Below are 24,249 nucleotides of genomic sequence, written 5' to 3' on the forward strand. Positions count from 1 at the left end.
CACCCCAGCTTTCATGCGGTGATCGTGTTACAGCCTCACATATCTCCTGGAACGGTCCGAGTATTGTGTTTTGGAACAACTGTAATCCAGAAAGTATCTGCAATAATGTGTTATTAATAACCCTGCCGGCAGCGGGCGGCTGTGTATGGTTATGGAGGGGGAGGCACGCCCATGTGTGGCGCCGTGGAAACATCTCGCCATTGGCCACCGAGGACGGGGCGCGACCTCAGACGGCGTGTGTGCGTGCCCCGTGGGTGCCTTTAAGTGCGGTCCGGCCCCCCCTGCCTCCGGCATCGGTGCAGAAGCGGGACACAGATCAGGGGGGCAGAGCACCTGAGGACCAGCGAGGAGATGGTAGGCTGTCTGAGGTCTTGACTGTCTCACCTTCTGACCTTCTCACCACTAGGTAACCAAAGATTTCTAGCATTATATGTTTGCATATATGGAGTATTATTACCATACATGTAATTACAATGTGATTACGGTCAGCTCTGATGCTTCCCCTTTCTGCCTCCCCCTTCCAGTCGGAGTGACTATCCCCCATCATCCATCCCCTCCTCCCAGACTCCTGACACAGCTCCCCACTTGGCTCCGGCCCTCCCCGGGACGCGGCCATGGACCGCTCCACCCAGGAGCTGTTCCTCAACTTCATGGTGGTCCTGATCACGGTGATGCTGATGTGGCTGCTGGTCAAGTCGTACCAGGACTGAGGTGGGGTGGGAGGGAGGGGGGTGAAGATGATGTGCTTGATGGGGGGTAATTACCCACCCCACCCCCACCCCCCAGCCCCGAACCCCATCCCATATGTCCCAGACGGGGTGCAATGACATTGAGAGCCAGAGAAGCTGCAACTGTTTATAACTGCTTTATTACTGTTTCTGTGCCTCCCATCTGTTAATTACAATGTAATAACCTGAGAGGAGACGCAAGCAGTCTTTGTCATTTTCCATGAACAGAGAGGGTGCAAGTTTATTCCTCTGTGATTCTCATGCAGGACTTTCCCAGTCCATTTGTCTGTTCTTCCTCTTCTTGTTCATATTCTTCTTCTACAGCCATGTGTGTGTTCAGAGGTGAAATGTGTTCTGCCCGGGGGGAAACTCTTGGATTGGATTTGGGTTTCCTGTGTGGGTTCTTTCCATGTTCTCCTAGCGTGGGTTCTCTCTGTCGAACATAAAGCATGATCCAAATCAGACACGTTCTCCTGACAATGAATTAACAAGAAACCGGCGAGAGAGATGAGGATCAATAAATAACTGTATTAGAGCGGCATCGGGGGTTGATTACAAATTGTTCAGACGCTCCTGTCGCCTGAATTCCAGGTGGTGATTCATGTGATTTTTCATGACGCATCTTCTGAGATGCCTGTCAAAGAGTCGCTGGATTCGAGAAACCTGATCCGGAGGTGGTCGATGATGGTCGGCTGCAGGCCAGACGGGGAGGGGACAGGAACGGGGACAACCCCTAGAGCTGGGGTCCCCCGGGGATCGGATGTCAGACGTATACCATCCCTTTAAGAGAACACACTCGTTTGCGATATATTGCACTTATCTATGGCCACTGTTTGGGGGCGCTGGGGTTCAAAGCCCGTGTCTTCACATTATGAGATAGTAGCAGTTGGGGGACCAGGCAGGGTTTCAAAAAAGCAGTTGTGGCTTTGGGCGGAGCTCTTCTGAGGTGGGGGTCGAAGGTCACGCGGCCTCACCCCACGGGTCCTTGTGGGCGTCAAAGCTGATGAGCTGGCAGTGGAACTCGGTCAGCGCCCTGGGCATAGGCGCCACCTCCTCCCACTGGCTCCGCCCGCTGTGGAACACCTGCAAGGTTTTCCAGGAGAACGTAAGGAGCAGTGCGTGGAAGCTCTGTCCAGCTCAGACAAGAGCCTCCTCCTACCTGGACTTCATCTGTGATTTCGTCCGGGGAGTAGTCTCCGCCGAGGATGTAGATCTTGTCCCTGATGCCCACAGCGCCGGCGTTGAACCCGGCGCACTCGAACGACCCCTCTCCCTTCCACACACATGTCTCTGGGCAGAAGCTGTAGACCTGGGAGGAGAGACGGGACAACGTTGGGGGTGAGCGGGGTCCCCCTACGACATCTGAACAGGCGTGGGGGGTTCTGTCACCTTGTATGTTGAGAGATCGCAGAGATGCAGCGTACTCTGGATGGACACCGCCTTCACCAGCGTGGCATGGAAGAACTGGCCAAACTCTGCCACCAGGCGGCTCCACTGGTCCCGCTGGGCGTCGTATCTGAAGAAGCAGTCCAGCGAGGGGTTGAAGGACTCTGTGATCTCCACCTCTGAGCCCAGTGCGTAGATGACCTCCCCGCAGGTGCTGGCCTCCGGGTAGAAGACGGCACTGGGCAGTGGGCTGACTGAGCACCAGCTCTGGGTCAGAGGGTTGTAATACTCCACCTGGAGGCAGGCGCGAGGATGAAACTCACATGCACTGTTTTTACCCCCAAGTGCACGTTACCTGTTGGTGTACCACGAGGTGGAGGTACCTCCAGAAGATTTGGGGTCCCCCCTCTGGAGCCCTTCGTGCGCCCACCAATGACGTACAACCGGTCCAAGCAGGTGACAGCGGTGTGCATGGTCCGGGGTTTTGGCATGGCCGGTGCTGGCGTATACGTGAGCATGACAGGACAGAAGCACCACACCTCGTCTGTGGCGTCGTGGAAGGGCTCGGCCACGTGGAGGCGCACGGCGCGGCAGCAGCCCCCGCTGCAACCGCCAGTGACGAACATCTGGAGGGGGAGAGAGGACATCAGTCAGCTGTTCAGAGCCGCCAGGATGCAGGCTCCTCTGGTGGCACCTTTTCGCCGTAGCTGGCCAGGTGGGACCCAGGTGGATCTGGCACCCTGGCGCCCTCCTCCCCCACACCAAGCTCCTTCCAGCGGTCCGTCTCCAGGCAGTAGCAGAAGGTGTGTCGGATCTCGCTGTTCTCCTCCGTCTTGTGGATGTATATGTAGCTCCGCGTGGTGGCGGGCCTGGCGTCTGTCAGCAGCCCGGCGAAGCGGTTCTGTGTGCCGCGGGCCTCCGACAGCAGGGCCAGGCAGGACGTATCACTGCTGAGCAGGGCATCGGACTCGCACAGGGTCTGTTTTCACCAGAGGAGAAGATGGGGTGTCACCTGATGGCCCTCCAGCCCACACTAGCAATTACGTTCACATGGATCCCATAATGCTACCCTCCCCGGATACAGACCTCCAGTGCAGATGGAGGCAGGTGGTGCAGCCTGGTGAGGGACAGGAACCCCGGCAGCACCTTTTGCCTCCCGGGGAGGTCGTGGCGGACCCATCGCAAGAGCGCCATCACCGCTGCCTCCTCACTGGGTACACTCAGAGCGTCCGCCCGCAGGCAGGCCTCCAGCACATGGACCTGCAGGGGGGGAGGAGATGGTTACACACACAACTACACACCAGCTATGCAGAACTAGAGTCAGGAGTCAAGGGGTTGGAGAGCACCTGCATGTCCAGGAACTCAGCGGTCTCAGAGAGGTCGTGGAAGTTCTGCACCACAAAGTCGTTGGCACTCTGGAGGAGGGGGGCAGAGCCGTAGGCCTCAGCTAGGGACAGCAGGGACAGGCAGCTGCTCAGGTCCAAGGTTCCGATCAGGAAGTCGCTGCAGGCTCTGGACAGGATGGACACCTGCACACACACCAAAGGAGAAGGCTCAATCGGGGGTGGGGGGCTTCATGTATAGACAGCAGATCCCCAGGTGTGAGCCCACCTGCAGGAAGGAGGCCAGCTGGAACAGGGCATCCACATTTGCCTCACTGATGAGGAGTTCGCCAGAGTAGGCGAAGTCCAGGAAGGTCTCCACTACTGCCGGGCACTGGTTGAGCAGTGTGACTGAGCCGTCACCCCGTTCTCGCATGTCCGCCTCGAACATGGCCCTGAGAGGAGAGCAGGTTAGGGGGTCACCGTGCCAGAGTGGCGTAAAAAATATGTGTGCCGCGCTAGCTCCTACCGGAAGAAGTCGCTGCATGCCGCGAGGACGCAGCGGTGGCATTGGAAGCTCCGCCCCTGCACCTGGATAGTGAAGTCAAAGAGAAGGCCACGCTCCCGGAATGAGCGGAGCACAGCCAGCAGCCGGAGGCCCTGCGCCTCCGGCACCCGCAACAGGGTCTGACGCCCAGGGGCCCCGTTGCACTGCTGCAAGCTGGCAGGATTCCCACTGGTTCTACCGCAGGGGGCAGGCGCTGTACACTCAGCCATTCTGCTTATTTTTGCTGATCAATCAAAAGAAGAAGAGGCAAAAGAGGGATACAGGAAGTGTTTTTTTTATCATAATGTCCTGGATCTGGCCAATCAGAGGCGAGCATAGCAAACCCTACATGAAATAATACTGATGTTTAGTCGGGTCTTTTATTAAAGTACACAGAAAAACTACAAACATGGCGGTCGGAGGCTCAGACTGTACCTTAGCATGCAGAAGTAGATGGCAGGTGAAGTCCAAGTGCACGGTGCACGGGAGCGGGTGGACGTGTCAGCACCCTGGACAGCTCACTCTCTCGCACTCTCTCGCTCTCATCCCATTCTCACTTCCGGGAGCGTGAGATTGCAAGGATTCGCACCGGCCGAGATGCTTTTACTGATTTGCAATAACCCCCCCACCCCCCCGCTGTCTGCGTCACCCTCGCCGTTGTTGGGGGGGTGATGAAATATCCAGGGTGCCTCGAGTCCCGAGATCCCGGAAGCTGTAGTTCCCGCAGCTGATCGAGCGACCGGAAGATCCGGTTGACGTCGCGCTTGCACGGCAAAAGTCTATAGCTTTAAAACAGTGGATACCTTTTGCACGATCACGTCAAACAGGAAGTCGGGGGCGTGGTTGGGATGTGAGGGGGGGGGTGCAAACCGGAAGTGCGTTTCTCAAGCGCAGCGAAAGAAAAGACGCACAAGAAACTACAAGTCGCAGTACGGTTGTACCGCCGGTAGGAGGTGTGTGACATCGTAGAACCGGACGTGAGCACCCGACCGGAGCTGCAGTGGCGTCTTTCCGCCACGCCGGCAGCCTTTATTTTACTCTTTGTGTATGTGAAGGTATTTTATCAGTGGATATGAAAACAGCACAAACACACGCACGTAAATAACAACAGTTATAAACCCGATAATAATAATAACCAGGTCTAATCCTGACCGAAAATACTTTATCCGTCTTTCCTGCAAGGGCAAGTCATGGAAACTAACTAGCAGTGAGCTTTTAAAATACAATTTATTGATTTGCATGTCGTGCACGAATTAAAGAATCGTGCCCTTTCATCATTTTGAATATAATTATTTTAAATCCACCCCCCTCTCTCACTCCCTCCCTGCATCCCTGCATCCCTCCCTCCCGGCAGTGCATCCCCCATCCCCCACACGGTGGCCGTCGCTCCGCGGGTGAAAGCCGTCTCTCCCCAGTGCCGCCGGCCCGACCGAACACAGCCTCCTCTTCCTCCGCCTCTTCCCCTTCCTCCGCCGCAGACCGCAACGACACACACACGGGGGTGGATCTTTTTCTAGGTTTTGTTTTTTCGCCCCGGCCTTCGATCGAGTGACATCGGTGAGTCTCGCCGGGACGTGTGTGTCCATGTGGCGACTTTTGTACTTCCCCCTTTTCTCTGTTCCCCCCCTTCTCCTTTTCTTCCCTCTTTTCTTTTTCCTCTGTATCCCTTTTCAATTGTCCTCCGCGTCGGCTACACCGAGGGGAGCTAGCTGGCTAAGCTAGGTTAAGCTAGCTAGCTCGAATAGCCGAACCCAAAGCTGGCGCAAAAAAGAAAAGAGATTTAATGGTAGAGGGGTACCAGGAACCCGTCAGCCTAGAACCGAAAAGACCCGACCCGAAAGCGGCCACTGAAGGTACCGCTAAGCTAGTCTTTTTTGCTAACATTCTCGCCGCTAAGCAGTCGGCGCGTGCCCGAAAGATGCGGGGATGCTACAGCGGGCTAGCTGCCCCCCTTCTTCCAGGCTAATATGCTAAGCTAACGTCGGGATTCCGCGACCCGCTCGCATTCGCTTCACACCTGGCCGGTTTCCCTCACAAGGCTCGGTTAGTCGCGTTAGCCGAGATGCTAATCGGGGGCGATAATTGGCAAAATGGCATCTCGGAGTTGATATATAGAAAATAAGCGGAGGATATTCAAAATGGTGTCTTGAGCTTGTTTGAGTGGGACCATTTTTTGTGTGTGTGTCCGACCTTTCCCCACCTTTCCTCCCCGCCTGCGTAGCCCGGGACAGCGCCGGCGCCTGGCCGTCCTCTGGACCCATTAGCCTGGGATGTGTTTTTGCAAATACGGAGAGTGAGCGCAGCCGTCGACCTGTTTAAATGTACGGGGGTTATTTGGGCATCCGACGCGCTTTGGATTGGGGAGGGGGGGTAACATGAGATGACGGCAGGTTTTCTGCAGCAGACGTGAAAACACGCGGAGTTTTTGGGCCTTCCAGGTTTTCCCCTGCACTGGATCCAAACAGGGTACTCTTACGACCCCCAGCACCCCGCCATGAATCATGCACCGACTATAGGCCCTGCAGTGGCTTTAAATATTTTTGTTCATTTTCCCAAAAAATGTCCCCCTTTCCCTGTCTATCACTAACCAGGTATAAGATGCATGCCCACAAATGAAGACTTGAATGGTGGCTCTTCTACTGGGCATTAGATGATTTCAGGGTTTCCTTCACAATATGTCTGCATTGCTTTGTGCCCAGTCAAAGTGATAGGATTACTTATTGCAGCCCCCCTTTCTTATGTCTTAAGAGAGAAATGAATCCTTCACTTATCTCCGTTTGAAGGGGTGGGATTACCTGACTGCGAAGGCCTGTTTATTCCATTGGATTCAGGAGGCCATATTGGTCTCTGACTTTCTGAGATGCTTGCCTCTTAGTGTCTGCTAACTATCCTGCATGTCCATGTTTTAATGTTAGGATTGGGTGTTAGGATTGGGATAAAGCCCCCCCCCCCAATTTATTCTATATTAACCTGCAGTGCCCCACTCCATTCACACTTAGCATGAATGAAGCTCAATCCTAGTCAAAGTGTCAGAAGAATTTGTTGGTTTAATGCAATCTTCGCTCTTGGGGTGACCCCTGTCTGCCATGTTGGAGTGTGTGTGTGTGTGTGTGTCCACACGTGGATTGGGGAGGAGGGTGGGGGTGGCATCCATTGAGAGCACTTGTGTATAAATGGTGGGCCGTACAATGCGGCTATAAAAGTGTCCACTGAGGGCCTGAGTCTCTTAATGTTACAAGAGTCGGGTGTTCTATAACAGGCTGTTGTCTTCTGGCGCTCCGTGCCTGTGTGGCCAAACCACGCAATGAGCTGCTCACCGGGGATCACTGAATGAACCCCCTCCCCCCATGTCAACAGTTTCCAGATTGCCCCTTGTTTGATGCCCCCCCTTTCCCAGGCCAGGATGTGGCCATCTGATATCATAAATATAGAATCAAAACATGTTGCTTATTTGTTTGTTTTAGCATAGGTGACTTATGGTTTGCATGTTCGTTGTGGCTGGAAGTAAGCTGTTTTGAATGCCTGACACTTAAAATAATGTGCTTGAAAACCCCTGGGCTGTGGCAGATGGAACGGACGACAGGGAATGAAGCCAGTCAACGCGTCAAATATCAGCTTGTAGCGTCGTCTTGCGTTACCTGATTGTCTGATGACATCTTGCTGGTCCATCAGAAGCTCTGTTTGCTCCGGAAACACCACAGGATTCCATTTAACCTCACAGATGAATGGCATCGTTTTCTCCGACTCCATTGTTTACGGTTTTATACCCACAGCTGACAACCAGTCGTAATACGGATTATTTTTCTGCTTCTCCAATAAACCACCCCCTCCCCTTTGACCATAATTCTATCTTGCGTTAACACCATCATCTTCAGCACTAATCGTCCCGCTGGATAGAAACCTTTCTGTGATCTGTGGTTGAACTTGTGTTTGGTTGCGTCATGGGGGGTCTATTGTTATTACATTGCTATATAAAAGGACTTGTTTTTCTGCAGTTATCGAAATAGTCTGAAATAAAACTGATGGGTTATGGTTAGAGTAATACCGTAACAAAGCTCTGATTCGCTCCTGTATTCCATGTAGAATTCTGCTATTTGCTCCTGTCATTTTGAAGGCATAAATGGTGTCAGGGTCAAACCAAAGGCCTATAGATGTGACTGCTCCACCCTAGTTTCTGCAATTTCCTTCGGGATTAATAAAGTTGTTCTTATTCTTATTCTTATTCTTAAACTGCTTCATCTCCGGCAACCGCTCTCTTCACTCCACCAGACCTCCTGCGAGCCCGATTCCTGGAGGCGTGTCTTCCATAATGCTCAATATCCGCATCTGGGGGTGGAAGGATACCCAGAATCTCAGTTTTGTTTGCGTGACCGTCCCCGGTTGATGGTTTGGGTTTCAGGATGGCAATGCAATGAAGTAGCACTTCTTCTTGAATATCTTCCATTCATTTCTTTTGTCTCGCTTTTTCAAAAATAATAGGTCTGGAGACATTATTCAAGTACTCACCTTGAGAACTAGAATTATGAATTTGTCCCTTTTCAGGATATTGTCTAGATTCTGCAGAGACACCAGGATGATTCCCCTTGAAATAGGTCATCACCCTGGAGGTGCTGCTGCAGACACAAGCCTCACAGGGCCTCCATGTGGTCGCCATCTTCAACCATAAAATCCAAACATGGACAGAAAAGACCATCTTGGCCATATATGGTCTTTACCAATTGTCAGCTATTCTATTTGGATGCAGAATCATTACAACTATACATCTCTCTTCCAGATTAGCAACATCTCTGAGAGGTGCCATCAAGGCTACTTAAAGTGATCAGTCAATCTTACGATTCTCCTGACCTGGCCAGACATCCTGACAGCTCTGCTCTGTAGATGCTGAGGTTGTACAGTTTGTTTGTGTCTCGGGCTCTTTGAGTTTCTTTCAACCAGCAGGTAGAGAGCAGATCAATCTACGGAAAGCAGCAGGTCCTAGAATTTGGACCAAATGTCTTTTGTTTGGGTTTAGTTGGAGACTGATTCGAAATCTGCCACCCCGACCCATCCCCCCTCCTCTTCACAAAAGCAGTTATTGAGTGCACTTGGCATATCTGGTAGATTCAGCTGCGTGTCATCAGCATAGAATTAAATGGCCATTTCTGTGCCTGAGGGATAGAACGTATCTATATAATATCAAATTGGTCCCGAGATCATCCTCCTGACTCTCCTTGTGATAGTGAGACGCTGTCACAGGGCCTTCTATGTGACAAATCCCAGAATCCTCGCCACCTCTGAGACCCTCACAGGATGCAAAGATGTCCCCGAGGTCTCGGAGAACAAGGACAAAGCACATTCCATTGTCATTGTCAGACATTTAAAAAAAAAAAAATCGTGTTCACATGAGGTGATGCGACAGTTCTGAAAAGCAGCTTTCAACTGTTTTCTAGATACTCAAACAAATTTGTTGAAGCGGTAGATGGAGGTCAGATGCACAGGTTCCACAGAGATCCACAACCATTCACCTTCTCAATTGAGAGTCTCTTTTGAACCTTATTCCTCCCTTACCAGATCTGGAGGTAGATCTGGTACTTCACCCACTGAGCCATCACCGTTATCTTTGACCCTATGGTTGTTGAAGGAATGCAGAATACAGACCGATAAGAGCCATCACTGAAGTCCCCAAATTGCTTTTAACCAGGTTGTAAATATTACACACAGTACTTAATCCCTGTCATTGTCCTGCTTGTTCTGATTTACTCCAGTCTTATTTGAAATCAGTACGTCAGGGAAACATGACAAACATTGCCTGATGGATGGGCTGCTGCAAGAGAGAACCACAGCACCTGATTTCGTGATAATGAGAAGAAGTTCGATTCAGTCCACTTCCTATTTGTGGGCCCAGGATTCGCTTGTGGTGAAGTTCTAGCCCTTCCTGAGCAATAACCTCCAGAGGGATTGCAGATGTTCCTCAGGTTTCATGAACCAGAGATAAATGCAGCAGCTCAAGAGTCTTATGACTCTTAAGGCTCGCAGTGATGGTCCTCAACCCCAGCTAAAATGTTCCTCACAAAACTGCCTTGAAAAGTGAAGTGAAAGACTAACCCATAAAAAACCAATGTCCAATATTGTGATGCTTCTCTTTGCTGGCAGACAGAAACCAAAACCAGGGAGTACTACCCTGCGTCATTTCTGAGTGTCACAGCTTCTTTTATTTTAATTTGCTCCTGAAAACAGCTCCCAGAACACAGACAGATACATTAGTGCCATAGAAACCTAGATTTTATTCAACAATGTGTAAAGAGGGAGGGCTCTAAAGCAGCTCGATGCAGCTCAGAGGAATGGCTACAAAGATGAAAATAGAGACACCTCTATCCGTTGAGGTCTTTTGATGCTCTGAAGACAGTATCCTACCTGTGTGTAAGGGCTGTATAGGTGTACCATAAAAGCTCACTCCGAAGGATGCTGATTGGTCGGTTTGCAGCCTCCACTCTGGGCGCCGACCCCACAGTCCACTGTGGGGCCACCTGAGTGGCCGCTCCTGCTCTTGTTTGCTCCACCGGACACTCAGAATAATGTCCCGCTTTCTGTTTGTGAAACTGGGGGAGATGATCCCTGATACGCACCCTCCCTTTTATTTTATTGATGTTGACATCCATTTTGATTCATTTATTTTTTTAACTGGAGGGGAGGACCAAGATTATTGGACAAATCATCTGCTGCTTCCGTGGATGTGCAAATGTTGACGACGTTTGCTTTTGTAGTACGTTCTGTATCAGTGTGTCGGAATGGTGGGATGCAAGGCTGGTGTGTGTGTGTGTGAGACGGATGGGATGATTTTGGCTCAGAGAAAAGAGGAGGGGAGGAGGGAGATAGCTGCACAGCGAAAAATAGGAGATGCTGTCCCAAAGTGTGCAGAGCTGTCCTAGATCTAAAATAGCCCCGAGCTTGTTGCTGCAGGGTTGGTCTAATGGGGTGGGGGCTAACCAGTTAGTGCACAGACGTCCCAGGGAATGAAGGATGTCGGAGGAATGTCTACATTCCCTTCCTTCTCAGAGATGGTCCTGCTCCCTGGGACTGAAGTCACAACCAAGATCTTCATACTCTGGTCTTGTAATCAGTAATTACTTCCCGCATGTAGTAGTAGTAGTAGCAGCCGTAGTACTCTGAACCTTTACATGTATCATCTCACCGATGCTTGGGAGATGCACACAGTTCCACGGCTCAAAGGTTTAGAGAAGCCGATTCTCCTTCACATCTTGTCTTTTCATAAATGTACTGTACTCTTGTTCCCCCCCCAACGTTAAATAAATAAAAAAAAAAAAAAACCCGTCTCTTGGCGGGGATTTGGAAGGAGAAAGGTGCTTGTTTCTATTTTGTGCTGACGCCCACTGCTCCTGATCTGTTTCCTCCCGGAGTGAATGCCTGGTGAGGCATTATGTGGGAGGACGGCATCGGCGTGGGGGGTTGCGCTGCAATTGTACATGTTCTTCAGGAATTGAAGCTCCTTGTGTGTGTGTGTGTGTGTGTGTGTGTGTGTGTGTGTGTGTGTGTGTGTGTGAGGGTTTTATTCCTCTGCAGCTGCCCCCCCCAACTCCCATACATGATTACCTCTCGCTGTCCCTTTGGGCTACGAAGGTTTTCCCTTTATGGAGTGGAAGCGCATCATTGTTTCGCCTGTACTCGCAGTGCATTAACATATGTAAATTGAATAGGCGGGAAAATGAATTCCGACAGTGCTCGTCGCGGCTCTGACAGCGTTCCCAGACGGAGTCAAATACCGCGAGCGCGCCAGCCGCTGAGCTGAGAACGAATAGAAGTTATCTTCCCCCTGCTAATAGAGTTTAATCGTAGCAGAGGCCCGAGGACATGGGAAGGACGCCAGCGGCAAGCGGCATCAAGGGGAGGAGGGTCATATCTGTCTGAGCATCTGCCGAGATCTCAATGAGAAATGAATTGAGAGATAAAACAAAAAAGGGGTGGCAGAGCAAACAGACTTTGTAGTGAAATTATATTTTCAGACTCAAAGCAAGCAAATCCAGGAATCAGAGTGTATGGATTCTAGAAAACACACACAGAAATAGATGTGAAAGAGTGTATTACATCATGTTATTTTTAAAGATTCCACTGTTTCCTTTCAGCGCTGCCTGCAGCACATAGGGAAAGGGGGGGGCTCCTTTCTCTCTTTTCTGTATTCTGGTTAGCCACTGACAGCACCTCCACCCTCCATTTTCTCCCTTTATCTTTAAGTGTGGCTGTAATCTACAGCTCCTGGTCCTGAGACGTGTTGCTCCATAGACCGCAGAAAGCTAAGGTCACAGGATAAGTCTTTTTAGCAGCTCCATGCCGCATTGTTCCAAAATGGCTCTCTTGCATCCGTGTGTCTTACCGGAGCAACGCCCTGGGGAACCGCCGGTAGCGGCAGATCATGCAAAGTATCTCCAAGACCAATACGGACATCAATCAGGAAATGCCCCAATTATTTTCTGACCTGGAGGTCCCATGAATTGCGGGAACAAGGTCCCCCAATTCATTCAAACACCAGATTCAGATGGTATCAAGGCGTTGTTTGAGTTAAAATGATAGCATGGTGATGTTTTCGAAGAAGCTTCTGCAGGAGTTGGATTTAACTCATCAGGATGGCAGTTTCACAGTTTCCTTGGAAGTACTGGACTGTAGTAAAAAGCGTACTACATGCAGGTATGTGATGAAAGAGCTGTGAAATCCCAGCACTGAGAAGACAAATATCCCACAACTTCATGTATTTAGGTGCTTGAGTGCTAACTTATGTTTCCAGGATCCCAAGGACCTTGTTATCGCCACATCCTGATTTAACATTCTAGCACGTCTGCTCAAACACGCCAATCTCAAGACGTGCTCAGACTGTCCATTACTGTCAGCAGTCCCTCATGTACAAGTGCCAAGATGCTGTGTTCCATGGTGTATCGCCTTGCTTGCCTGAAGTGACTGATTGTTCTGGAATTGACCCGGTGGAGAACGTTCACCGTGGCAGTCACTTCCAGAAGCAACCTCCAGGTGTTTGGGCGAACTAACTGATCTATGAAAAAGCCTCTCATGGAGAAATCCTCCATCTCTGGCACAACCTGTGCTATGCTAGGTTAACCTCCATCGTCAGCATTGTTTGGGGCAGCTTCTTACCCAGTTAAGGCCCCGGTGAAGATGTCAGTCCAGGATCTGTTACCACAGCGCTAATAGGCGGCCAAACAGACATTTTTCATTCTTACGTTAGGGGGAGGCAAACCAGGGTGAGAAGGTGTGGTGTCCCTCTGAAGAAAAGGGCCCACATCTGATCTCTTTCATGATTTGCTGACAAGCTGTTATTTTTAGTTCTATGTCAATAGGCGTTGGTAGTCTGGATTTTTTTTTTTGGACCTGGTTAATGAGTGATGCTCTTCTACACATTGACAAACACTGGACAGGACGTTGACCATGTGGTTGCTCCTCTGTCCAGTCACCACACCACATACCCTCAGACAATCAACACACCATCTGCGCACACACACACACACACACACACACACATCCTTTCATCATCTCTGCACCAAAGCACGGTCTCAATCACACCTCACTTTATTTATTCCGCTTGCTTTTCTACCTGTGTTTGTGCCATACACACACACACACACACAGACACACACACAGACACACACATGCTGGATCATGCTTTCCCATGGCCCGAGCAGGAATGTGCTGAATTTTTTTTGCATGTTGTATTGGTCTTCGTCACTTGCTTGCTCTCTTGGGTTTCTCTTCATCGTTCCTTTGTGTGGCTTATTGCGCCATGCAATGCCCCCCCCCCATCCCTATCCATTCGCTTGTGCTGTTAGCATCTCAAAACCGCGTGTGTTTTTTCTTTTTAATAGGGTGTCCACCCAAGTTTGGGTTTGATGAGGATAGTAACACCTAAAAGCCCTGTGGAAAGTCTATTTGCATCAGTGCCCTGGGACTGTAGCTTAGCATTAAGCCAAAAAGCACGGTGTTGCGAAGTGGGATTTTTGTTTTGTTGCACACACACACACACGTGTCCCAGGGCCTCGCATGTGTTCCGACACGGTAACAACATGCACTTGGCAGTTGTCGGAGATTCGACAGTAGCCATTCACTCACATGCCGTTATCGCCACCGCTGCACCCCCGCTGCTGTCACTAACCATTAGCTGTTGCACCGTCGCTTGCCTTTTACGTTCTGCTATTTTCTTTCTTTCTTTCTCTTGTTTGTCTTACCAAATATTCCCTCTCTCCCTCCCTCCCTCCCTCCTTTTTGTTATTCCCCGCCCACCCCGTGTTCGTTGTAATCATGAACTCTTGCTTTTTTAATTTCAGATTTGCATATCCACTTCCACTCCTTCCTCATTTGCATACAGCAAGAATGGCGAGCGGGCATCCCACAGACAAATTCAGTTTCATGTATCAACCAGACACGCACAAGAGGTACGGGGCACGCATGCACACACACACACACACACACACACACACACACACACACACACACACACACACACACACACACACACATGCAAGACTCACACACACGTGACTCAGGTAAGTTGGAATGATGAGTGAGCAGGGATTAAATGGCCCCGTCATCAGCCCCGCTTGTTCGCCAGTGTCTGAGCACCCGTTATTGGGAAAAAAAAAAAAAACGTCTTGAGTTTGTTGTTTTTTTTAGCTCTGCTAATATTGTAGGTTTAACCTTTCTCCTTACAGCGTCACAATCAGAGCATCTTGGCTTGGAGATCTCTGCTACTTTGGCAGCCTTAGCCCAAAACGGTGTCTTGTCCCAGGGCTAAGCCGACCCGAGGAGGGGGGGCCAAACCTCCAGGCCCAACTTTGGGGAACCTTTAGCCTAATACAGTACCTCATCCTTGAGCTTAGTGTCCTCCAGGACCCCTGGGCAGGAACTGAAGCTCCAGGCTCACCTCTGGGGGACACTATGCCCAAACAGCACCTCATCCCCGGGCTCAGTGTCCTCTGGGACCCCTGTGCTGGCCCCGGAGCTCCAGGCCAACCTTGGGAAACCCCTTGCACTAAACACTGCCTCCTCCCTGGTCACAATCCTGCCAGTATCCCCACCCACTTCTCAGTGTCTTACCTGAACCAGGTGCTCTCCATAGCTCTGCTCCCTAGAGCCTCCAGAAGGATAGAAACTCACAGGCCTCTCTTTTTCCCCCCCTTCCCTGTTTTCATGGAAAAACCTGTAGCTGGATGTCGTCTTCAGAGAGAGTTTGGGATTAATCTGTGTTTGCGTGCATGTTTATTTTTTCTTGTCCACCTTCCCTCACATTTTCTCTCTCTCCCTCTCTCTCAGCAAGAGCAGGTTATCTTCAGCTATGAATCCAGTCTACAGCCCTGTTCAGCCCGGGACCCCCTACGGAAACCCCAAGAACATGGCCTTCACAGGTAGGACGGCGTGCTCGGCGGAAGGCGCCACCGCCACAGCCCTGTCTGCTGTTGTTTTGTAAGCTAATGTGCTACGACCCATATGTTGCTACGGGGACGACTGAGACAGTTGTGTGACACCGGGCCAAGCCCATCCATGGAATAAAAATGTGTATGTTTGATTTTTATGGCGGTGCTAAAGCGGTTATGGGCCCCTCGCTGCCGCAGCTTAAAGGCAGGGGCCAAGGGGGCAGACTCTCAGGTGGAATTGCAGTATTCACCATCAAATTACCTCAAGTACTACTAAACATGGAGTAATAATACACGGATGATTCCGACAGGTGTGCCGCATCAGTGTGTATGTGAGCATTCAGTGCACTGTGTGTTTAGAGCTGTCACCCCCACTTCCTCCCCGATGAGCACCATCTGTACACATCCTGATGCAATCCAAATACAGCAACCTGCCTGCAGTGTGCATGTGTGTGTGTCTGTGTGTCAGCAGACACCAGGTGGGTTTCTGGTTTTTCCTGATGCTTCCTCCTCTGCTCTGATGCTCAGCAGGCTATCCTGGGGGGTATCCTGCCACAGCTCCCACCTATACACCGAACCTGTATCAAACAGGAAGTCCTGGGTATCCACCAGGTAAGTCCCGACACACACACACAGAAAAAAACACCTTCAGGTTCTTCAGGAAGTGCCCTAGGCAGGCTTGGATGTTAGTGCAGGATGTAGTAATGACAAGATGCAGAGGATTAAGGAAACCTCAGACTTCAAGATCTCAGTGCTTATTTTTGATGTTATGGACCCCCCCCCCGTGGAGACCATGACACCTCGGTCAGGAGGGTCAAGGTCATAGGATCAGAGGGCGGACCCTCACAAGGGAAACCAAATTAGACCTGCTCACCTCTGGGATCATGATGTTCTCCAATGTCTTGTGGAGACATACACATCAGCACAGCATTGATGGTTTTTCTGGACTAGAGCTCAGGTCCCAACTACTCTACAGGAGGAGGTCCAGCCATGATGTCTAGCAATCTAACTGACCTAGAGTCAAACTGGCCCTGTTGACGTTCTGGTCCTGCTAAGAGGCACTGTCAGCGGACTTTAATGAGCAAATGAATGTTGTCAAATACTGAACATCCAGATCTCTATGACCAGAGCTACAGGGCTGATGGGTCTACACATCTCTCAGACTCTGAAAGGCCACGGTCACGGAGACCGGTCTATTCATTAATGAAACAAAATGAATCACCAGATCTTTGTGAAGTTTTCATAGGGGCCTGTCCTGCTAGGAAATAAGGCTTGTGGAGCTGGTCTACTTGCGCCCCCACCCCTTGTTTTTTTTTTCCCCCTTCTCTGTGAGTCCCCTGAATGTCAGGTCGTCTTCTGCAGAGCTCTTTCAGCTTTGTTCTCGCAGACGAGGAACATGAAATTTATCTCTTCTAAGGTGGCTGTTTGAACAAGCGCCGGCGATGCTTATCGACCGATGTGGCTCTACAGCTCTAAGCTGGCCGCGGGGGTTCTCGGGGGCAAGATGTCTGATCGTCTTGGTGAAGGACGGTTAGTCCTACAGACCAGAGGACGGACAAAAACACGTTTTGTGTCTGCAGGGCTTTTGTGCAATTGCTGTGTGCCATTGTCCTCTAATGCCCCGCAAGCATGTCAGAGCAAAGAATAAGCAGGCATGTACATACACACACTCACTTCTAGACACACACACTCACACAGCAGCAGCCCCAGCATCCCTTTGTTCCCTTGTCCTTGTGTGAAAGCTTTCATAAGCTGCGCAGAACAAGCTAGCAGCATGTTTGACCTTCAGGCTCCCCCTGGTGGCGACTGGGGGTACGACAGCACAATGAGCAGGGCCCCACTGCAGATCCCTTTTCTCTTGCACTGCACCTCCACCGCCACGGCGACAGTAATTTAAGCACATCCCAGATAATCAACTGAAGCTTCTCTGTGCTGTTCTGGACGCTGCCGTGGAATTCAGTTCTGGCCGTGAAACAGCCGGCGCCGTCTGTGCATGGCGGCCAGCTGCAACACACACTCACCCAACTGGGCTTTTTCAAGGTGCACTAACCCTGGCCATCTGTGTACACACACACACACACATACACACACACACACACACACACGAGCACCTGTCCCCATCTGGTGGACTACTCTGGAAATGCAAACAATAAACACTGTGACGTGAAGGGAACAGCCCCCCCCAGCGTCTCCTCTCATCTCCTCCATTACATAACTTTTAAATGAAAATGTCATGTTGCTCTGCCATTATGGGATGGAATCTTCCCAGAATACCTCAGGAGGTGAATTATGTTTCGACTTAAGAGGTTTTAGCTAAAGAACAAAAAGGATAATAAAGGAAAATCCTCTTCTTCTTCTTCCTCAGGATATACTGCAGCAGGCACCCCCTACAAAGTGCCCCCCACCCAGTCAAATGGAGCGCCCCCTCCCTACACTCCTACTCCGACCCCCTACCCGACAGCTATGTACCCCATCCGCAGTGCCTACCCTCAGCAGAACCTCTACACACAGGTAAAGCATGCCACCGTCCCAGAATAGAAGGTGGCACCTCCTCGTCATGTGGAATTGCATACAGGATGTTTAGGGTGTGAAAATGACAGACCGGAAGTGCCAGAAAGACAAGTTTATCATTCAAGGACTTTCAGAAAGTTCTGCTTGTGATGCAAGTGGCTCTGGCCCCACAAACACTGAGCTGGGCACTGACCAACCACATGTCCATGTCTGCAGGGCGCCTACTACACCCAGCCGGTGTATGCCGCCCAGCCGCACGTGATCCACCACACCACCGTGGTGCAGCCCAACAGCATCCCCTCCACAGCCCTGTACCCGGCCCCAGTCCCTGTACCCACCCCACGGAACAACGGCATGGCTGCCATGGGGATGGTCGCCGGGACAACCATGGCCATGAGCGCAGGTAGGAAGAGCACATGACGCTGTGCATTTGGTCTTTTCCTCGCCTCCGAGTCTTACTCTACTTCACCCCCTGCAGGTACCCTGCTAACAACACCCCAGCACCCCCCGATTGGAGCGCACCCGGTTACCGTGCCAACCTACAGGCCCCAAGGGACACCTGGCTACAGCTATGTACCGCCTCACTGGTAAAGCCCGCCCATCATGTGAGTCCAACCACCGCCGCCGCCACCCATCCTTCTTCCTTGACTCCCCTCCTCCAACCAGTCACCTTCTCCTCCCCTTGCAGATCCGGAGACCACCGTCATATGCAACTGCTCCGACCCAACACGGGCTCTCTGTGGTAACCATGGGAACCCCGCACCTGTCTGCAGAACAAAAACTAAAGTGCAACGGCCACTTTACTATCACTATTATGCCACATTCTCCAACTATTATAATTTTCTCTTTTTTTTTTCTTTTTTTTTCTTTTTACACAAAGCTGCTTTTATTTTGTAAAGTCTTCTCTTCCTCTCTGTTCATTTGCCAACCAGTCGTTACTTTTATTTTGTAGGGTTGTTTTTATTTTATTTTTTTGAATTTTAAATTGGTTTGCTTCTGCCGAGTCTGGTCATTGGAACTTCAAGACCCTTGACCAGTCGGGGATGCGGGGGTGGGAGGGTGGGTGGGGTGGGGGGTTTAAAAACGGGCACTTATTCATCATCATAATGTTCTCCATCAGTCGTTAGGACAACGTGTCCCTGTTCTACCAGGTTCTTTTCCTCAGCGCTGGGTTCCACCTTTTAGCTTTTAAAAGCTCCTCCTTTCTCTCTCTCTCCCCCGGTCATCCTCCCTTCCTTTTCATCCCCGATTCGTCTTCCCGGCGTCGCCTGTCCGTCCCCGGCATCACCTCCCTCCCACATCCCCAGAGCACTTACTAGCCTGCGATTCTCCACCGCACCCACACAAGGGCGCTGTTCCCCACTCTGCAGTTCACATAACCTCTGCGCTGCTTCGCAGCTGAGAACCCGGTGATCACGTCTTACTATACAGGAGACGTCCATGTTGTTAGCACCCCAACGCTAACATGTACAGCAACGACTGCAACACACACACACACACAAACGCACAGGGGCTTGATTGCCGACTGGCACTTAGTGCACGGCACATCTGTCATGATGTTACTGTCAACAAACAAACAAACAAACACACACACACTCTCACACAATGCCAGCGGGGGGCAGTCCACTCTTATTATGGGCCTTCAGATAGGAGGCGGGGTCCTTGGCGCCATTGCTTCTGCCTCACAGACCAATAGGCAAGTACTTGAGGAGCAGACAGGAAGTTAAGTACACACAGTGTACCCTAATTTGATTATTGAAGTGGTGGGGGGGGTCCTAGACATTCCCGTGTTCCATTACAAGATTTTCCATGGCAACAGCATTCCTTGACAATACTCAACAGTGCGACGTTAGCTGTGACCTTGTCCTTGCGTGGTGAACCTGCCCACATCTGCGGGGGGACAGAGCCAAGCCAGGGCTTTTATTCGTGTTTTTTTTTTTTTGTTTGGTTTTTTTTTTGTTTTATTTTATTTATTTTTTTAAACCACATTTGTTCTCCGTTCTATTTCACTCATTCCCAAGAGCATGTAGAACATCCCAGGTTCTCCAGGACGGACGAGAACCCGTGACACCTTCCGACATCTCCTTGCGCACCCCCCCTGGTCGCTAGTCTCTGCTTGTTGTTTGTCTAGTGGCGGGGAGGACCAGGGTTTCAGACGTGGGCGTGGCCTGTGGCATTTTTCAGGATTTACACACACTTATCTCCAAACCTGGTTACTAAAGAGCATCTGCAGTGTTTGGTGTTGCGGAGGTGGTTTGACTGCAATAAGGAGACAATAATAATAATAATAATAATAATAAGAGGAGGGAAAAACCTCCAGCTGTTAGCACTCGTTATTTTCTCTCTTTTGGAATTGATTTTTGGGGGGGTGAATAATTATTGTGAAAAAAAGTTTATTATTGTAGAATAAAGGTGGAGGTGTCCTGTCTTTGCCTCCGTCCGTCACATATCAGCCTGTGAGCGGCTACGTGTCATTTAATGCTAAGCAGCAGGTGCCGCAGCATTTCAGCAAAAAGGGGGCCAGGGTCTATTTATATTGAAAGTGGATCGACAGCGTCGGCTTCTCTGATTTGAAACAACAGCCACGCCTACCGCGTGCTTGGGTTTGAGTCCCCTCCGGTTTCAGACGCGCCTCGCTTCTTGGTCTTGCTCTTCTTTGGTTCTGATGGCGGAAACGGAAGAGTCCAGGTGGCGGGGGTGGGGGGTTCATGGCTGCATCGGAGCGGCAGCTACTGTTAGTGGTTTTTGATATTCCCTTCTTTTAATCTTCCTCTTCTGCATATTTGTCGTCCGTCGGGTGGGGGGACCTTGACGACCCCCCTCTCCCGAGAACCCCCCACCCCTGCTGTGCCATATGTCCCTGTAGATGGGTGTGTTTTCTTCTCCCAGTGGCGTCCTGAGTCCTCGTCTCGTGAATCTTCTTTCCCGTGTGTTCCCCCCGCCGTGCTCACCACTACACCTTCCTCCATCTCAGTGTCCCGCCCTCCATCTGACCTTTGCCCTCCCCTCCCGACTCTCCTCCATCATCTGCTTCATACTTCTACCACATGTTTCCCGGTAAGACGCAGCGGGAAGCCTCCTGTGCATTCATGCCAGGAGTAGTCACGCCATAGGTCAGCGCTTTTTAGGGAAGGTGGTGGTAGATGTGACGGAGATGGAGGTGTTCTGAAGTGGAGGAGTCAGGCAGAGTGTTTCATTTGTAGTGTTTCCATTTTCACCCTGGAGGTGGTGGCATCTGGTGGGGGGGATTGTTGTTGGGGAGTTTAGGGGGGGTCTCTTGGGAACATGGAGACAGCTTGTGGAGAACCGGCGTCCATGTCGTCTTTCAGGGTGGTCTTTCACTCCATCATTGACTCTCATTTCAAAGTTTGCACTTAAGTGGATAAACGAGGTGTGTGAGTGTGGGGGACAAAGTCTTAATCTTTTTTTTTTTTTTTTTTACTTTCTGCTGTCATTTTCTTTCCTTTTGATGATATTTTCCATTTATTAAAAGGTTTAGGAGGAATTCTGGTTTTACTTTGTAAATGTTTTTGACCCTCCTTAACACCTCCCCCAACCTTAACACACACACACACACAAACACACACACCTCTGTCCACCGTTTACAGTGAGGTTATGTTTAAAACCAACTTCATGCACTGATGAATGCGTTTAGACCCGTTAATGCATTAACCCCCCCCAGGTGGGAGGTAATACTGGGTTCTCCTTCCTGGGTTCTCAGTCCTCTTGCAAGATTCACTGAAGACTCAAAGTGTGTGTTGATGAGGTTGATGAGGGGGTGTGAATGGCCAGATGATTGACAGCTGACCGGTCCATATTAAGCCCCACCCCCGACTATGATCATATTCAATCTCAATCCTTCCAGGCATGGGTTATTAATTGATTATTTGTAAATTAACTAGTCACTTAACGTAACCTCACTGTAATCTGCCTCTTTCGCCCCTTTATTCTGCCTTGCCGTTTACCGAGTCTTAGATTTCTATATTTTTATTTTCTGAGTCGTGGGTGGCGGTGCTCCTCGACCTCTTAGCCGTTCTGCAGCTTCTCTCCTCTCTGCTCCCACCGCCACCCTCCAACCCGGGTTCAATCTGATTGTCGGACCACCGATGCAAAGAGAAAAAAAAAAAAAAAGCCCGATATTTTTTTCCTCGTCTTCCAGCAGAAAACAAAACAAACAAAAAAAAAACAAACAACAAAAAAAGAAATATAATAAAAAAAAAAAAAGTAGTTTGAAAATGGCGTCCCAGTGTCGGCCTGGTATTAGGAGCAGACTCCGCCCCCTCACCCCACGTTTTTGGTACCCAGTCTGCACGTGCTCTGGGGCGCCCCCCTGGTGCCCGGCCGCGTCCCAAACCCAAGCCCAACTTCCGCTCAGCGTTGAGAGAAGAGAAGTGAAGAGTGTGTGTGTGTGTGTGTGTGTGTGTGTGTGTGCGTGTGTGTGTGGGGGTATGCGTGCGCGCATGCGCATGTGTGTGTGTGTGTTAGCTAAGGGGCCCGCCGCTGCCGCCGGCCCACGTCAGGCTTGTGATATGAAGTGTATATTGTTTCTCTTATTTTTTTCTTTCATTTTTTTGATGTTGAGGGTTTTTTTGTTTTTGTTTTATATTAAAAAAAAGATCAGTTAGTGATCTTAGTACTATAACTAAGCCAAGTTTGTAATTGTATATTTACTGTAAAATGTAGAACATTGAATAACTATTAAAACTTTTCCCATAAAAGGAACAAGAAGTTGGTCATTCCTGTTTTTTTTTTTTCAAAATAAAAGTTGGTTTGAGGTTTACTGTGTGGAAACTAACGCCATTGCCTCACAAGAGGTTTGAAGGTGTCTGTTATGGGTTGACCATAACAATGACCGACATGCCTGGCACTGACCCTTGTAGTGGGGGTCACTTCTGGCAGCAACTTCGTACAAACGCCGACCTTTCGCCGCTGCTGATGCCTTCACATTTGTCACCTGGAGACCGGAAGTCACCAAATTCTAGCACCGCGTGCTGGCGTGGCGTGTACACTGCAGCACCCCCTGCATTTCTTCCGGTGTATCGTGTACAGATATCTACTATGACAGGACTATGACAGGAAAAGGTAGAGTTGGTCGATATGATGCAGAGAAGGAAGGCGGATATACTGTGTGTCCAGGAGACCAGGTGGAAAGGTAGTAAGGCTAGAAGCTTAGGAGCAGGCTTTAAGTTGTACTATTATGGTACTGACAAGAAGAGAAATGAAGTAGGAGTTATCTTGAAGGAGGAGTTTGTTAGGAACGTCCTAGAGGTGAAAAGAATGTCAGATAGACTTATGAGTCTGAAACTGGAAATTGAAGGTGTGATGCTCAATGTTGTTAGTGGCTATGCCCCGCAGGTGGGATGTGAATCTGAAGAGAAGAAGTTCTGGAATTAGTTAGATGAAGTGATGCAGAATATTCCCAGAAATGAGAGAGTGGTCATTGGTGCAGACTTCAATGGACATGTTGGTGAAGGCAATAGAGGGGATGAAGAAGTGATGGGCAGATTTGGTATCCAGGATAGGAAATGCAGAGGGACAGATGGTGGTAGATTTTGCAAAAAGGATGGAAATGGCTGTAGTGAACACCTTTTTCCAGAAAAAACAGGAACATAGGGTAACTTATAAGAGTGGAGGTAGGAGCACGCAGGTAGACTACATCTTGTATAGACGAGGTAACCTGAAAGAGATCAGTGACTGCAAAGTAGTTGTAGGTGAGACTGTAGCCAGATACCATAGGATGGTGGTTTGTAGGATGACTCTGGTGACAAGGAAGATGAAGAGGACAAAGGCAGAGCAGAGGACAAAATGGTTGAAGCTGAAAAGGGAGGAGTGTTGCATGGTTTTCAGGGAGGAGTTGAGAAAGGGTCTGGGTGGTCAGGGTGAGCTTCCAGATGATTGGACAACAACAGCTAGTGTTATCAGGGAGACAGGTAGAAGAGTACTTGGTGTGTCATCTGGAAGGAAAGTAGATAAGGAGACTTGGTGGTGGAATGAGGAAGTGCAGGAGTGTATACAGAGAAAGCGGTTCGCGAAGAAGTGGGATACTGAGAGGACTGAAGAGAACAGACAGGAGTTCAGGGAGATGCGGCGAAAGGTAAAGATAGAGGTAGCAAAGGCAAAACAAAGGGCTTATGATGACTTGTATGCTCGGTTGGATAGTAAGGAGGGTGAGAATGATCTATACAGGTTGGCGAAACAGAGAGATAAAGATGGAAAGGATGCACAACAGGTCCGTGTGATTAAGACAGAGAGGGAAATGTATTGACAGATGCTAGAAGAGTGATGGGAAGATGGAAAGAGTACTTTGAAGAGCTGATGAATGTGGAAAATGAAAGATAGGCAAGGGT

At 50.0% G+C, this 24,249-nt stretch overlaps 3 protein-coding genes across 6 annotated transcripts; 2 read left to right on the top strand and 1 right to left on the bottom strand.

Annotated features, from left to right (window-relative positions):
• Nucleotides 1–203: 203 nt before the first annotated feature.
• On the top strand, nt 204–1,192 carry sln (sarcolipin). Its single transcript, XM_086143635.1, has 2 exons — nt 204–406; nt 525–1,192. Exon 2 carries the CDS (start codon nt 615–617, stop codon nt 708–710), a length of 96 nt encoding a protein of 31 aa, XP_085999761.1. The 5' UTR covers nt 204–406; nt 525–614; the 3' UTR covers nt 711–1,192.
• On the bottom strand, nt 852–4,644 carry kbtbd3 (kelch repeat and BTB (POZ) domain containing 3). Its single transcript, XM_086143634.1, has 11 exons — nt 4,419–4,644; nt 3,966–4,227; nt 3,726–3,891; nt 3,461–3,643; nt 3,201–3,374; nt 2,809–3,093; nt 2,498–2,740; nt 2,118–2,408; nt 1,888–2,037; nt 1,703–1,811; nt 852–1,508 (listed from the first exon to the last, which is right to left on the bottom strand). The coding sequence occupies exons 2-11, from the start codon at nt 4,211–4,213 to the stop codon at nt 1,492–1,494; spliced, it is 1,866 nt and encodes a 621-aa protein (XP_085999760.1). The 5' UTR covers nt 4,214–4,227; nt 4,419–4,644; the 3' UTR covers nt 852–1,491.
• A 723-nt stretch (nt 4,645–5,367) lies between these two features.
• fam168a (family with sequence similarity 168 member A) lies at nt 5,368–22,624 on the top strand. Of its 4 annotated transcripts, none has more exons than XM_086176871.1 (8): nt 5,368–5,540; nt 14,306–14,413; nt 15,291–15,382; nt 15,920–16,003; nt 17,757–17,902; nt 18,119–18,305; nt 18,381–18,507; nt 18,591–22,624. In XM_086176871.1, exons 2-7 carry the CDS (start codon nt 14,352–14,354, stop codon nt 18,491–18,493), a joined length of 684 nt encoding a protein of 227 aa, XP_086032997.1. In that variant the 5' UTR covers nt 5,368–5,540; nt 14,306–14,351; the 3' UTR covers nt 18,494–18,507; nt 18,591–22,624. The 4 variants fall into 4 exon arrangements, with proteins under 4 accessions (XP_086032997.1, XP_086033006.1, XP_086033015.1 ...); XM_086176880.1 differs by having other exon boundaries at nt 15,923–16,003; XM_086176889.1 differs by lacking the exon at nt 14,306–14,413.
• The last annotated feature ends 1,625 nt before the right edge of the window (nt 22,625–24,249 follow it).

Source organism: Fistularia commersonii, chromosome 3, assembly GCF_037954325.1.
Source record: "Fistularia commersonii isolate RoL2024-O1a breed Wild chromosome 3, RoL_Fcom_v1.0, whole genome shotgun sequence".
Taxonomy (NCBI): Eukaryota; Metazoa; Chordata; class Actinopteri; order Syngnathiformes; family Fistulariidae; genus Fistularia; species Fistularia commersonii.